Consider the following 14,458-nt stretch of genomic DNA (forward strand, 5'->3'; position numbering starts at 1 on the left):
CATCTCTTAGATACCTGCTGTCCTAGCTCCACAAATAATCTCAGCACTACTCTAGCCTCCCCATCACAAGGAGTGTTGTTAATAGCTGGCAGGGTTCTGGAGGCTGGGAGAGCCACTAAGCAGCCCTGGGCAGCACTAGCCAGACCAGCTCTCACATCTAGGAGCCTCAGGGGTCTTTTAATTCACTTCACAGTAATTGGACATCCCTGGGCACCAGGACAAAATTGGGCACGGTGAGTGGTTGGTCCTGGCCCAGGCCATGGAAACACTGCTGCAGATTATCACTGCCAGATATACCTATCCAGGACCAAGGACATTGTGGCATTGCTCCAGTCTGGGAAGAAATGCCGAAGAGCCGCCCTCCCGATACATCCTTGGGTTCACCCAGGATGTGCTCCTATAAGGACAATGACAGGCCACTAATTCAGCTTTTTTATTAGGAATTTTGGGTTCCTCAAGACTGGGGGAGTCCTGCTAGAGTCCCCAGAACCCTTGGGTCAACAAAGAACCCAGCTACCCTAGTCCTTTTGTGCAGAACCACTTGAGAATGTTTGCTACTGGACACAGCTGTCAGCTGCCTTCAAAAGGATAAGCATGGAGGGGCTGGGGTTGTAGCTCAGTGGTAGAGTGCATGCTTTGCACGTGTGAGGCACTGGGTTCAATCCTCAGCACCACATAAAAATAAATAAAGGTATTGTGTCCATCTATAACTAAAAAAACATTTTAAAGAAAAAAAGGACAAGCATGGAAGAGATGCCATTTATGGTGAGGGAAGAGGAAAAATCTTCTAGGAAGGGAAGTGAGGAGAGTCAGAGACGACCCTGAAAATAACCTTGTAAACAGCGAAACAGAGTCTGTAAAATATACTTCATTTTATCACAAGCAGTGCTCCAACCTCTACAACATGGCACACACACCCCAAGGGTGGAGCATTAACATCAGAGCTCACCCCAAACCCACCTGGTGTCAAAATTCTGGGTGAGGTCATCAGAACAGAAAGTCTGATTTGAGTCCCCGTTCTGCCATTTACTAGCTATATGACCTTGTGCAGACTATTTAACTTCTCTGACTCTTCATCTTCTGTGAAATGGGGACAACATGGTGAGGAATAAACTGATATGTATACAGTCTTTACTTAGCTGAGCTACTGTGACAGGTTGTAGCCCCAAGAGGGTGGAGATATATGCAGTAAAGAACTGTGGTAAGGAGGCAGAGGCAAGATCCTCATCTTTCCTGGCTCTTTGCCTTGTACCTGGAGAACTGACAGGCTTTGCACTATCAGGTCCCAATTTGGGAAAACTAAGGACAAAGAGTGATTAGGGGCTGGGGCTGTAGCTCAGTGGTAGAGTGCACTGGCTCAATACTCAGCACCACTTAAAAATAAATAAAGATATTGTGTCTATCTACAACTGAAAAAAAAAAAAAGACAGTAATTAGCAGCCTCCATTCTGATATGGAATTCTTGTGTATCTCCAAGTGGTCCTGTCCCCAAGGAGGTCTTTGTTAATAGAAGTCAAGTCATGTGGCTAGGGATGTGGCTGGGGCTGGGGATGTGGCTCAAGCGGTAGCGCGCTTGCCTGGCATGCGTGCGGCCCGGGTTCAATCCTCAGCACCACATACAAAACAAAGATGTTGTGTCCACCAATAACTAAAAAATAGATATTAAAATTCTCTCTCTCTCTCTCTCTCCCTCCCCACTCTTTAAAAAAAAAAAAAAAGAAGTCAAGTCACATGACACTCTCCCACCCCAAATTCTTCCACAACTCTGACAGAAGACAGCACAGTCAACAGGAGCAGAGTATATTTATGGGTATGGCTTGGCAAAACAGGTTGGCTAGGAGTCCGGAACAGGGTCAGGAGGATCAGGCTTCCCAGTGGCCAAAGTGGCAGAGTCCCCCTCTCGCTGCTGTCTGACATGCTGACCCAACAGGGCCGTCAGCTGGATGGGCTGGTGCTGAAGCAAGAAGTGGGTCTGGGCCATGAGGAAGGCGAGCCCTCCTACCAGCTCCCCTTGCAGCAGGGACAGACTGGGCAACTTGGTGTAGTTGATGAAGCCCTGTCTGCTGAGAATGGTATCATCGATGCAGCCACCTGGAAGAACAGAGAGTCAGCTGGGCTCCCCACAAATGCCTGTCTTCTCTAGAAATAATGTCCCAACCCTAGGAATCTGCTCTCCATTGCCCCCCTCTCCCCTCCCAGCCTGCCCAAGTCTGGGTTCCATTGCCACACCCACTCCCATCAGTAGAGATCTTTACCCTCCCTTCCTTCCTTCTGAAAACTTGCATCATGCATCCAATGGCCCCAACCCCCTGAAGTCAGCATTTCCTAAACTTTCTTAAAAACAGAATCATGGAGTGAAGGGAAAAAACAGGGAGTTATTTGATAGAGTTTCAATTTTACAAAATGAAAATTAGGGGCTGGCTGGGGCTGGGGCTCAATGGGGTAAAGGTCTAGTCTAGCATGTGTAAGGCAATGGGCTCAATCCTCATCACCATATTAAAATAAAGGTATTGTTTCCATCTATGACATATACATATATATGATGAAAAGTTATGGAAGCCAGGACTGGTGGTACACACCTGTAATCCCAGTGACTGAGAAGGCTGAAGCAGGAGGATTACAAGTTCAAACCCAGCCTTGGCCCTAAACAACTTAATTAGGCCCCGTCTCAAAAAAAAAAAAAAAAAAAAAAAAAGTTATGGAGATGGTGATTGCACAATATTATAAATGTATTTAATATCACTATACATTTAAAAATAGCAGGTGAAGATGTGAGGGGAAAAAAAAGAAGAAGTGGGTCACATTAGATTGGGTAGAGAGAAGTGATGGGAGGGAAGGAGAGGGGAAGGGGGGAATGGAAGGATAGCAGAATAAAATAGACATTATTACTGCTGTGGGTATATACGTGACTGCATGACCAATATAATTCTGTAACCTGTACACTCAGAAAAATGATATTATATCCCATCTGATTCAAATGTATGATATGTCAAGATCATTGTATTGTCATGTGTAACTAATTAAAACAAATTAAAAAAAAAGAGAGAGAGAAAAAAAAATAGTTAGCAGGGGGCTGAGGCTGAGCAGTAGAGTGCTCATCTCGCATGTGTAAGGCCCTGGGTTTGATCCTCAGCACCACATAAATAAGATAAAGGTGTTGTTCCATCTATAACTAAAAAAAATACTAAAATTAATTAAAATAGTTAACAGGGTAAAATTTATTTTATTTTTTCATACTGGGGATTGAACCCAGGGGTGTGTTACCTCTGAGCTATATCCCCAGTCCTTTTCATTTTTTATTTTGAGATAGGGTCTCACTAAGTTGCTGAGAGTCTCACTAAATTGCTGAGGCTGCCCTTGAACTTGCAAATCTCCTGCCTTGGCTTCCCCAGTTGCTGAGATTACAGGTGTGTGCCACAAATTCTGGCTCCTAAAATGGTAAATTTTATATTATATGTATTTCACAACAGAAAATTTTAAGGAAAAAAAAGAATCACGGGTGGTACTATAAATATGGTTTTCCTATAAAATTCAAATTTCCTAGGGACGTGGGCAATATTCTTTACAGATAAGACCTAGTGAGTCTTAGAAATATCTGGAAAAACTGGTCATTGGCCCAGCACCCTTTACTTCAGATATTTATTTTAAATACCTTTATCTGTGTGGGTTTCAGCACCCACTACATCGCAGACTCAAGGTGTCTGAATTTGCCGTCTCCCACCCCAGAGCCCCCTTTCTGTCTTCCTTAGTCTTTCCTCTAGCACAGAAGTGGGGCTGTGAGACAACAGAGGTGTCAAATGACAGTCAGCCCTCAATAAACCTGGTCCCATCCATGACAGCATGTTCTCTGTAGAGGGCACCAGGCTAGTGGCACCTGCCCCACCTCACTCCCAGCCCTAACTGGCAGGAATGTTTGCTCACCTAGCAGTGGTAGGAAAGGCACACTCTTTAAGATGCGCACCATCTCCTTGACCTTGGGCTCTTCGCTGACCAGCAACATGTTGTGTCCCACAAAAAGGGGCAACAGATTTTGGTACTTGGAATCTTCCAGAAAGGGTTTCAGGACCTAGGATGGCAAGAAAGAATGGCTGATGGGAGAAAGTGGGGACAAGTGACACTTACCTTGGTCATGGGCCACATCAGGTGAAGGTGCAACCCCTCAGCCCTTAACTGTAGCTTAGGCACCCGACTAGGAGGTGGTTTGTCTAGGCCAGCTAAGGGAGGAGTCAGAAGTAGGCTATGGAGGGAGCAGAACCAACCTCTGCTTTGGCAGGCATGAAAGCAAAGGGTGGAAAAGACAGGCCTTGTGACAGAGTCACCCCTACCTCATTGGGGAAGACCTTCATAAAGATCTTATGTTTCCGCAGCTGGTGCCGTATGGCAAGTTTGTCCTCTGCACTCAGGGCCACATTTTGGCAGACGGCTATCATCCGGTTGTCTCGGAAAACTGCTGCTATCTCCCGACGGAGGAGCCGGATGAGGCCTGTTTCCTGAAGGCAAGAAGGGATGCTGAATGACATCAGCTGTCTATCCCCCTGGCAGCTCTCAATCTCTCCCAGATAGGCACTAGGGCTTTCGGCAATGGCCAAATGTGCAACACATTGGGGAACAGGTGAGATAGCTGGGCACCTGACTCAGTGAGGTATAACACCTCCCACTGTAACCCTCTGTTTTCATTAGCTAATCACAATCTTCAGAGTAGTGCTTTCAAACCTAAGAACTCTTGACCTCCCCAAACAGGTCAGCAGGCTCCCTAGTCAACACCGTTTGACAATAATATTATGAAAATTACTTCAGTTATCAATCTGGCACTGTACTCATGTTAAATTATTTTACCAGTTATAAATACAAGATGAGGATATAGTTGGGTGACAAAGCTTGTGCTTAGCATGCATGAGGACCCAGGTTCAATCCATAACACCAATTAAAAGGAAAAAAAAAAAAAAAAGAGCTGGGTGCAGTGGTGTGCACCTGTAATCCCAGCAGCTTAAGATGCTGAGACTGGAGGATTGTGAGTTCAATGCCAACCTTGGCAAAAGTGAGACACTAAGCAACTCATGAGACCCTGTCTCTAAATAAAGTATAAAATACAGCCTGGGGTTGTGCTTGCCTAGCATGTATAAGGAACTGAGTTCAATTCTCAGCAACACATATAAATAAATTATTAAACAAACAAATAAATAAAGGTCCATCAACAACTAATAAAATATTAAAAATAAAATATATTAAAGTATAAAACAGGACTAGGGATGTGGCTCAGCGGTGGAGTGCCCCTGAGTTCTATCCCTGGTTACCCCTGCCACAAAGAAAAAAAAAAGAAAGAAAGAAAAATACCAAACAACTTTTGCACTGTTAGTTTAAATGTGAGACCAAACATTTTTCACAGAACAAAACTTAATTTTCTTTTTTTTTTTTAAAGAGAGGGAGAATTTAAATATTTATTTTTTAGTTCTCGGCGGACACAAAAATCTCTGTTTGTATGTGGTGCTGAGGATCGAATCCGGGCCGCACGCATGCCAGGTGAGCGTGCTACCGCTTGAGCCACATCCCCAGCCCAAAACTTAATTTTCTTAAGAAAATGTTTCTCAAAATTGAGAACCTCAGGACCTAAGAATACATTTACATATCTCTACAATACTGTTTAAGTTTTTCTTTTTCCCTAAAGCAAAGAATCTAAAATTTATTTAGCTGGGGATGTAGCTCGGTAGCAAAGTGCTTGTCTAGTATTCTCAAGGCCCTGGGTTTGATTCAGCACCACAAAAAAAATTTAAAAAAATTGAAAATAATAAAATATATTTAAAAAGTGGACAACCTAGAAGTCATGTGCTTTTTGCAGAATTCTGTGAAAAAAATACAATATTGCACTAAATGTAGGTTCCAGACCTGCCGTGTTCGATATAGTAGCCACTAAGGCAAATGCGGCTATTTATATTTAAAGTAATTAAAATCAAACACAATTAAGAATCAGTTACTCAGTCACACTAGTTTTATTTCAAGTGCTCAGTAGTCACAAGTGGCAAGTGGCTATCATATTGGACAGTGCAGATATAGACTATCTCCTTCATTCCACAAAGTGCTATTGCATGTGCTATTTTAGATTCTTCTACAGTTAAGAAGTAGCATGCCCAAATGGCCTAAGAAAAAACTATGGGAGAAAAATTCCATACAATTTGCTTGAACTGAGAGGGAAATGCTGTGAATAGACTTTAACTGGATTGACCCAGGTGTGGCAGCACATGCCTATAGCTCCAGCTACTTGGGAGGTTGAGGCAGGAGGATCACTAGAACTCATGAATTCAAGATCAGTCTGGAGGGCTGGGTTGTAGCTCAGTGGTAGCACACTTCCCTAGCACTCATGAGGCACAGGGTTCAATTCTCATCACCACATATAAATAAATAAATAAAATAAAGGTCCAGTGACAACTAAAATAAATAAATAAATAAATAAATAAGATCAGTCTGGAGAACATGGTACATGGTGAGATCTCATCTCCAAAAAGCAAAACAAAAAAATAAAGGTCGAGTAATATTTAAGTTTGTTTGCTTTTTTTTTAAAAGATGCAAAACCAAACAAAAATTTCCTAAGTGCTGATGGAAGAGGCCCAGTCACTAAAGTGTGGTTTGCCAAGCAATGCTCCATGGGCTGACCCTACAGGGCCATTTCAGAGTGCTCTTTGTTTTCACAGGCGAAAACCCAGATGCTAGGTTGTCTTCTCATTCACCTTTGAGGAAGCTGCTCAATGACTCAGAGCATCTCTTCCATCTGACCTAACTCCCTCAGGCTGCAGTTGCTGATGTCCTTCTCTCCTGCAAGAGAAGACAGCTATCTAATCCTTAAGAAGCAGCAGGCAACTAGAATACTAGAATTTATTAGGTATACAAAACAAAAGCCACTAAAAAGATACAAATTCCCAGGGCTGGGGTTGTGGCTCAGTGATAGAGCACTTGCCTAGCATTGTGGGGCACTGGGATTGATTCTCATATAAATAAATGAATAGGATAAAGGTAAATAGGATAAAGATAAATTAAAAAAATTAAAAAGATACAAAACTCCACTGGTCTTCCTGTTTTTTTAAGGACAGAATGATTCTCTCATTTCTTTAGGAAAACATGAAAGCATCAACTCCTTTTAAGACAGGAGAGGATCGGGGGTGTCACTTAGTGGTAGGGTGCTTGCTTAGCATGCACAAGTCCCTGGGTTTGATCCCTAACATTGCAAAAAAACAGAAAACAAAAAACACAAAAATAGCAGAGACCTCTCCCCTCCCCCCACCTGCCCAGGTAGCTTTCACATGCATTTTTTAAATGCCATTATTTTATTTATTCATTTTTATGTGGTGCTGAGAAGCAAACCCAGTGCCTCACACATGTTAGGCAAGCACTCTACCACTGAGCCACAACCCCAGCCCTCACACACACACATTTTTAGAGACAAGAACAGAATGAAGGAAATCCAGGAGGCCATCTAATCCATAGAACCCACAGACAAATGTAGAATCAAGTGCAGATTTCATCTTAAAGTACCTGGGCCGCAGGATCAGGTAGAAGTGAAACAATGATATAAGTGACTGTGGTTTGGAGTCCTACTTCACTATGAGAGAAAAAATCATTTTAATCCACTATCCCACCACCAAGTGATGTGCATGCAGTCTCCTCCTTACCTCCTTGGGAGGGCTGGGGGGAGGTGGCAGGCACCTTGGGTTGATGGCAGGTTTGGGGGGAATATACTCAGTCACAGCCATCAGCTTCTGACGTTCAAAGTGCATCACACGACGGTGGCGGGTTACGGCCTTTGAGCCATAACGGACAGTCTGGAGGGTGGGTAGCCGGCCTGAGGGAGGAGATGGTTACACAGTGAAATACAATCTTTTGGAGGCCCTAGTTTGCCCCAAATGGAGCAAAAGCACACCCTCTAGACAGACACAACATGGCTCACAGAGATAGACAAGGAAATGCCTGCTAGAAATCCTGAAATCCCAAACCTTCTCTTTTTTAGTGGGTCAGCTGCTTGATCTCTTGAGGCTCCCATTTCTCCAGCTTGCTTTTTATGCAGAGATGGGATAAAAAATGAGAACAAAGGAGAAAATATTTCAAACACATTAAACAAAGGGGGAAAGGGCTCGGCAAACCTTTTCCTAAATGGACAAATAGTAAATATTTTAGATTTGGGGGCTGTACTATCTGTCACTTATATTCAACTATGCCAAAATGTGACCATGGACATTTATGTAAAAAAACAGATAAGGTTTGTTCCAATAAAACTTTATTTATAAAATACAGTGACCAGGGGCTGGAGGTATAGTTCAGTGGTAGAACACTTGCCTAACATACTCCCGTTGTTTAATCTCCAGCACCACAAAACAAAACAAAAAATAAAAAACCTCAGTGACTAGCCTTGCCATGATATGCCAACCCCTGGTCCAAGTCAGTGGTTTTTGAAGTATTACCTACCCTCACTCTGCCATCAACATCAGCATCCTCCAGTAATCTGTTAGAAATACCTGCCCTAGACCTACTGAATCACAAACTCTGGGGTAGGGCTTAGCAGAGTGTTTTAGTAAAACCCTCCTGGTGGGGGCTTGAAATATAGTTTGGTAGTAGAAAGTTTGTCTAGTACAGGAAAGGCCCAAAGTTTAATTCCCAGTACCACCAAAAAATTATAAGTTCTCCTAGTGATTCTGATGCCTGCTTAAGTTTGAAAACCATGCTCAAACACTGCCTGTGAGGGCTGTTCCTATCATTTGAAGCAAGGGTGGGTACACATTTATGACCAGTATGCTACCTGACCATTATGCTACTCTTCCACGTCTCTCTTCCCTTCTCTCTTCTTGTTGACAGGCAATGTTTGAGAGCACCCCTCAGAAAACAAAGAGACACTTAAAGCCCTGAGCTAAAGTGATCCTTTCATCCTCAACACAAGGGCCAAGCCTAATGTTTCCCAGATTCAGCCCCTCCCAAGGCTGAAATGGGACCACAGAAAAAGGGTCTGCTAGAAGGTAGCTCTGACAGACAGCATGGAGACCTGCTGAGGCTAGAAGTTTATTGCCAGTGGCCACAAAATCTAATTGTTATAAGTGGCTTTGGAATCGTATGAAACTGAATTTTAATATTTCTTCAGCCACTTACTAAGTATGACCTTGCCCAGTCACTAAACTGGTCCAAAACTTGTTTCCTCATCTGTAAAGGGCAAATGGTAATCCTTTCCTTACAGGATGCTTCAAGATCTAAATGGGATAATATGTGTAAAACATTTATCACAGTTCCTGGCCTATAATAAATGCTCTAATTAATTCATTAAACAATTATCTGCTGCATGCCACTAAGGTCAGAAACCATGCTGCCTGCTGGCTATGCTGTATAAATGATTCTGTCCTTTCAGAGCTTAACACAGAAGATAAACGAATAAATAAAAGTAAAATTACAGGCTATAATGGGACAAGGGGGGTCAGTAAACAGGGTACAAGATACAGAATTAACTGAATAAAACTGCTTTACAGAGGTCATGAGGGAAAACCTGAGGAGGCGACAATCAGGCTTAGAGCTTCAGAGGAGGCATAACGCAAAAGTCCGGGCAAAGACTGGTGCAACCAAAGAAAACTCAAGGGTCAGGGGCGAGAGCTAAGTGGTGGGGTAAAGAAACCCAAGGCAGGGGGATCGGGACGTAAGGAATAAATGTTTTTGTTGGCGACTTCGTTGCTGTGATAATCTGGAGTCACAGGAAATTAGATGGGATAAAACCCGCGATCTAGCTGGTGTCACGGATCACCGGGACATCTCTGGAGTCAGAGACAACCGGAAGTGTCAGAAGTAGAGGAAGGGAAACGAGGATTAGAGAGCGCTGGCCAAATACGCAGTGAGATCTTACGGGCCGCTCCTTACCCGCCTGGGGCAGGAGACTCCCTCGCAGCATTCCAGCCGCGGCCGCAGCCATCGCCACCGGAAAAACAGACAGAAGCGGTACGGAGCCGGAAGAAGCTAAGGATTATGGGCCAGCGAACCCTGGGGTCGGAAGTGGTGGGCAGATCTTCCGGATAGAGCCGTAACCCGCATGCGCAGAGCGGCATCCCTCCCTTCTCCACTTCCTCTCTAGCTGGCGTCCGGTATCCTAGCAACGACACGAACTCTTGGAAACCGCCCCTTTCTTATCCCTCCTACCCACAACCGCCTAATTTGCTGCCGGCAAAGACTTTCCACACCCCCACAAACTCCAGACCCTTCACCCCTATTTACTTGTCTTCGACTACTCCCTAACAAGTTGTTCTGAGTCAACCCCTTTCCACTGTCTCCCAAGTCTAGGAATTCTCTCTCGCCCGCCATTCTCGGTTTGGCCATCCTTAAGAACAGTCCATCCTTAGGAACTTCTCCGCTCCTCTCTCGCCTCAAGCTAGCAGCTGTCTATTTTACATCATGCCTGGGGGTAAGTAGGGAAGTGGGTTGGTAAGTAGAACAGTTGGACAACGGTAGGGTCAGCCTCCAAGAAAGAAGAAAGATGACAATTGGACTCATGTTTTCACAGCTAAACTTGCCCAGAGTCCAGAGGAAAAGGATGTCTACATTACTGAGGCCCTTATTACTGAGCGGAACTTGACCTACCCTGAGGATGAAGATCTGTCAGAGAAGATGTGAGTGCCGGGGTGTGGGGGGGGAGGGGGTCCTGCACGTAGTGACCAGTTCGCTGAACCCTACAGATTTGTCCACTCATCCTTGTTTCTTTACTTAGTCCCACTCCAATCAGTGATCGTGTCCAATGATTTTCCCTCCTTAAAAATCGTTTCTTTTAAAGGCTGAGGCTGTGGCTGTGGCTCAGCGATAGAGTGCTTGCTTAGCACTTCCCAGGCGCTGGGTTCGAGCCTCAGCACTGCATAAAAATAAATGAATAAAATAAAGATGTTGTGTCCAACTGCAACTAAAAAAACAATTTTTAAAAAAATCGTTCCTTTCAGTCAGGCACAGTGGTGCAGTAATTTCAGTAACTCAGGAGACTGAAGCAGGAGGACTGCAAGTTCAATATCTGCCTCAGCAACTTAGAGAGACCCTATCTCAAAATAAAAAATAAAAAAGACTGGGTATATAGTTCAGCGCCTCTGGCCTCTGGATTTAATTCCCAGCGCAAAAAAAAAAAAAAAAAAAAAAAAATCTGCTTTCCAGCGTCCTCACTCAGCTGCCTTAGATAAGGCTGTCATCCCTTCTCAGAAATCTTTTTATTTGTTTATTTAAGACTGAGATTGAACCCAGGGCACTTTATTAAAGTTTTGCTAAATTGCCAAGGCTGGCCTAGAACTTGTGGTTCTTCTACTTCAGAATCCCAAATTGCTGGAATTACAGGTGTGTAGTACTGTATGGCTTAAAGCAATCCTTTTTAAAAAAAAATTTTTTTCAGTTTTCAGTGGACACAACATCTTTATTTTTTATGTGGTGCTGAGGATCAAACCCAGTGTCCTGTGCATGCCAGGCGAGCGCGCCACTGCTTGAGCCACATTATTTATTTAAAGCAATCCTTTTAAATAACAAATCTGATCAGGCACTCTGTAATAGAAACTTCCTCAGCTCCCTATTATCTCCACAATAAACTCCAAATGCCTTAAAATGAGTTGGCCTCTGTTCTCTTCAGCCTATTTCCAGCAACTCTCCATTAGTGTGTTCTCACACCTTAGCACCTTGTTACTCAAAGGTGTTGGGGGCAATGACATTGGCATTCATCTACGAGTTCATTAGAAATTAAAAAAATCTGAGGCTCACCGCAGAACTACTGAATAAGAATCTGCATTTTAATGATCCCAAGGGATTGGTGGGCCTATTAAAGTTTGAGAAGGGCTGAATTAGCATACACATGTACTGTTCATTCTGCTTGAAATGCCTTCTCCCTGTCCCCCTCCCAGCTTTGTAGCTAACTCCTACTCATCTGTCACTTCCTCTAGAAAGCAATTCTGGATCCCCTTATTCGGGACTTGGTGCACAGCTGCCAGAGACCCTTGTACCTGGCTCTGTCACCCTCTTGTCATAGATGAAGGCTAGGGGAGTCTGAAGACTTCCCTAAGAGTGATGGGCAGAGACTCTGTCATTTGTCTCTAGTTGGAACCCAGTAAATGTTGTGGAATTAATGAATGAATTCGTGGATGGAATGGGTGACTTTCACTCTATGGACCACTCAAAAGGTAGAATGAGGAAGGATCTTCCTGCAGAGATGCTGTCATTACTGCCTACCATCCAGGCTGGCCCAAGAAAGAATTTCTGGCCTCCAGATCTCTCCAGGAATCATGAATGGATTTCACTCAGTTTCCCAAAGGGCCTTTACTCTCAGTCTGATTCTCCCCAATGCCATCAACAGAGAGAGGTCTCCTAGGCAAGCCAGCTTCATGACTTGGACATCATTTCATGGGTCAAGAAGCTGTTCTTGACAATGATGAGAGTCACTCAGCCATCTACCCCTCCTGAAAACATCTCTTCTCCTCCTCCTCCCTCCCATCTCTCCAGCTGAAACCACAGAGGTGAGCTTTGTCACACCACTCCACCCAATCTTCTCCCAGGTTTCATACCCTTGCTGAGCTGCAGATTGTCCGCCTGGACCGAGAGGGGATTACCACTATCAAGAACTTAGAGAGTCTCCAGAATCTTCACAGTCTTTATCTACAAGCGGTAACTCTTGTCCCTTGCTCTTCCTTTCCCCTGACCCCTTGTGGACTAGGTCTGTCTAATCCAAAAGCATCCAAACAGGTAATCTTGAGCCTTCTTTGATGTTCAGACAAATAGGTCTATGTTTAAATCATTCCCAAATAAATCAGGAATTCTCCCCAGTTGAAAGACTGATCCCTCTGAAAGAGATCTTGAACATGCCCTTGAATTGTTGCTCCTTAATCAGACACTTCTTTTGGTCTAGTTCTTCTTGGTATCTGCCCTAATCTTTTCATATTATACAGCCCAAGCTCATTCCTTTTTTGAAGAAGAAGAAAACTGAAGATTCCTCTACACCTTTTGGATCCTTGAAGGCTGCTAGACATTGGTGGTGGTCTTCAGACTCCCCCAGCCTTCATATTCCCAGCTCCCTTTCAGTTTTCCCACAGAAACTCTTCAAATCAAATGAATATGTGCTCATTTTCCTCTTTTTGGCATGCAAGTCACCACCAAGGTTTTTTCCATTTTTCTAGTGGCCCTTGGTTTCCTTCCCTGATTCCAAGGTCCCTCTTTGGCTATGGGGTCAGAGAAGGGTACTTCAAACCTTTATCCAGCCCCCAGTTTATACTTTTAACTATCCATCCAAAGAAAGCCAATCATCTCCCAAAGATAGTGACAACCAGTCAGGAGTGGGGTTGTTCCCAAAGTGCAATATCTCCAGCTTCAAGTGCAGCTGTGGTACTGGGGCTTTGTCCCCTTACAGGGCTCCCCACCCAACTGACAGCTTGGTTTCCCCCACTTTGGTTTCTTCCTGCAGAATAAGATCCAGAGAATTGAGAACCTGGCTTGCATCCCCTCCTTGCGGTATGTGGCACCAAGCCTCAGGTGGGGGAAGGAGTAAGGAGTGGGAGGGGAAACACGGCAATACCCCCAAGAACCTGCTCAGAGCTTTCCAAGCCTGGCTCTTGATCAGCCTTGATCAGCTCTTTCCAAGCCTTGCTCTGCTTCCTCTACCCCCATAGGCCGTGTGTCCCCACTAGAAATCCAACTGCCTGACAGGGGGCCCAGGTGTCTGGTGTCTTCCTCTCTTCCTCAACAGTCCTGTCTCTGCCCCCCACCCACCCATCCTTCCCTAGTTTCCTGTCTCTAGCAGGAAACAGAATCAGGCACGTGGAAAACCTCCTCAACCTCCCATACCTCCAGTTTCTGGACCTCTCTGAGAACCTGATAGAAACACTGAAGCCGGGTAGGAACACCCTAGCCCTGGCTCACGGCACTTGTCCTGTGTGGGGTCCTCCCTTCTTTCTGCCCTCCTCCGCCACCTCCCTGTGCTTGTGCTCAACACAATCCTGCACATACACTTCATCCTCGGAGGGTGCAGAGTTGGTATGAGAGCTTCACTCCCTGTGTCTCTCCATGTGCAGATGAGCTCCCCCAGAGCCTCCTCATCCTCAATCTGACTGGCAACAGCTGCACCAAGCAGAAGTGCTACAGGTGAGGGACTGAGGGTAGGAGGAAGGAGATCCTGGTTAAGTTCCACCTACTAACTCCACAAGGGCTCCTTCTCAGCCTGCAAACCTGGCATTGCCCATAGCCCCTGCTCCTCCAGCCCAATAGTTCAAGTTTGCTCCTTCCCCATTTCGTTCCCATGCTGCACTGGAGCCAGCCTTTAGCTCTTTGGGGATGACTTGAGGCCCCACTGCTAGACCATGAGCTGCCACCTGTCCAGGTGTGGATGCTGTGACATGTGTCCTTGTGTCCTCCCAGGTTCCACACCAAGGATGCCTTCCTCAGTAGCCTCTGCTCTTACTGCCTTGCAGGGAGATGGTGCTAGAAGCCCTGCCAC

At 44.8% G+C, this 14,458-nt stretch overlaps 2 protein-coding genes across 3 annotated transcripts; one reads left to right on the forward strand and one right to left on the reverse strand.

Annotated features, from left to right (window-relative positions):
• Window positions 1-1,784: 1,784 nt before the first annotated feature.
• Mrpl10 (mitochondrial ribosomal protein L10) lies at window positions 1,785-9,962 on the reverse strand. 2 transcript variants are annotated; one of them, XM_076870525.1, is made up of 6 exons: window positions 9,880-9,956; window positions 7,983-8,041; window positions 7,662-7,831; window positions 4,326-4,490; window positions 3,922-4,066; window positions 1,785-2,091 (listed from the first exon to the last, which is right to left on the reverse strand). In XM_076870525.1, the coding sequence occupies exons 3-6, from the start codon at window positions 7,764-7,766 to the stop codon at window positions 1,835-1,837; spliced, it is 672 nt and encodes a 223-aa protein (XP_076726640.1). In that variant the 5' UTR covers window positions 7,767-7,831; window positions 7,983-8,041; window positions 9,880-9,956; the 3' UTR covers window positions 1,785-1,834. The 2 variants fall into 2 exon arrangements, with proteins under 2 accessions (XP_076726640.1, XP_076726639.1); XM_076870524.1 differs by lacking the exon at window positions 7,983-8,041 and having other exon boundaries at window positions 9,880-9,962.
• A 144-nt stretch (window positions 9,963-10,106) lies between these two features.
• Window positions 10,107-14,446, forward strand: LOC143642303 (leucine-rich repeat-containing protein 46-like). Its single transcript, XM_077110629.1, has 7 exons — window positions 10,107-10,417; window positions 10,517-10,622; window positions 12,528-12,636; window positions 13,430-13,476; window positions 13,749-13,858; window positions 14,037-14,106; window positions 14,380-14,446. The coding sequence occupies exons 1-7, from the start codon at window positions 10,408-10,410 to the stop codon at window positions 14,444-14,446; spliced, it is 519 nt and encodes a 172-aa protein (XP_076966744.1). The 5' UTR covers window positions 10,107-10,407.
• The last annotated feature ends 12 nt before the right edge of the window (window positions 14,447-14,458 follow it).

This window comes from Callospermophilus lateralis, chromosome 11 (genome assembly GCF_048772815.1).
Source record: "Callospermophilus lateralis isolate mCalLat2 chromosome 11, mCalLat2.hap1, whole genome shotgun sequence".
Taxonomy (NCBI): Eukaryota; Metazoa; Chordata; class Mammalia; order Rodentia; family Sciuridae; genus Callospermophilus; species Callospermophilus lateralis.

Coding starts and splice junctions, on each gene's coding strand:
- LOC143642303 (XM_077110629.1), top strand. Junction 10,623..12,527: donor GAAGATCTGTCAGAGAAGAT/GTGAGTGCCGGG, acceptor ATCTTCTCCCAG/GTTTCATACCCTTGCTGAGC. Junction 13,477..13,748: donor GCTTGCATCCCCTCCTTGCG/GTATGTGGCACC, acceptor ATCCTTCCCTAG/TTTCCTGTCTCTAGCAGGAA.
- Mrpl10 (XM_076870524.1), bottom strand. CDS start 9,931: ATGGCTGCGGCCGCGGCTGGAATGCTGCGAGGGAGTCTCCTGCCCCAG. Junction 7,832..9,879: donor GAGTCTCCTGCCCCAGGCGG/GTAAGGAGCGGC, acceptor CTCCTCCCTCAG/GCCGGCTACCCACCCTCCAG. Junction 4,491..7,661: donor CCCCCAGCCCTCCCAAGGAG/GTAAGGAGGAGA, acceptor TCTTGCCTTCAG/GAAACAGGCCTCATCCGGCT.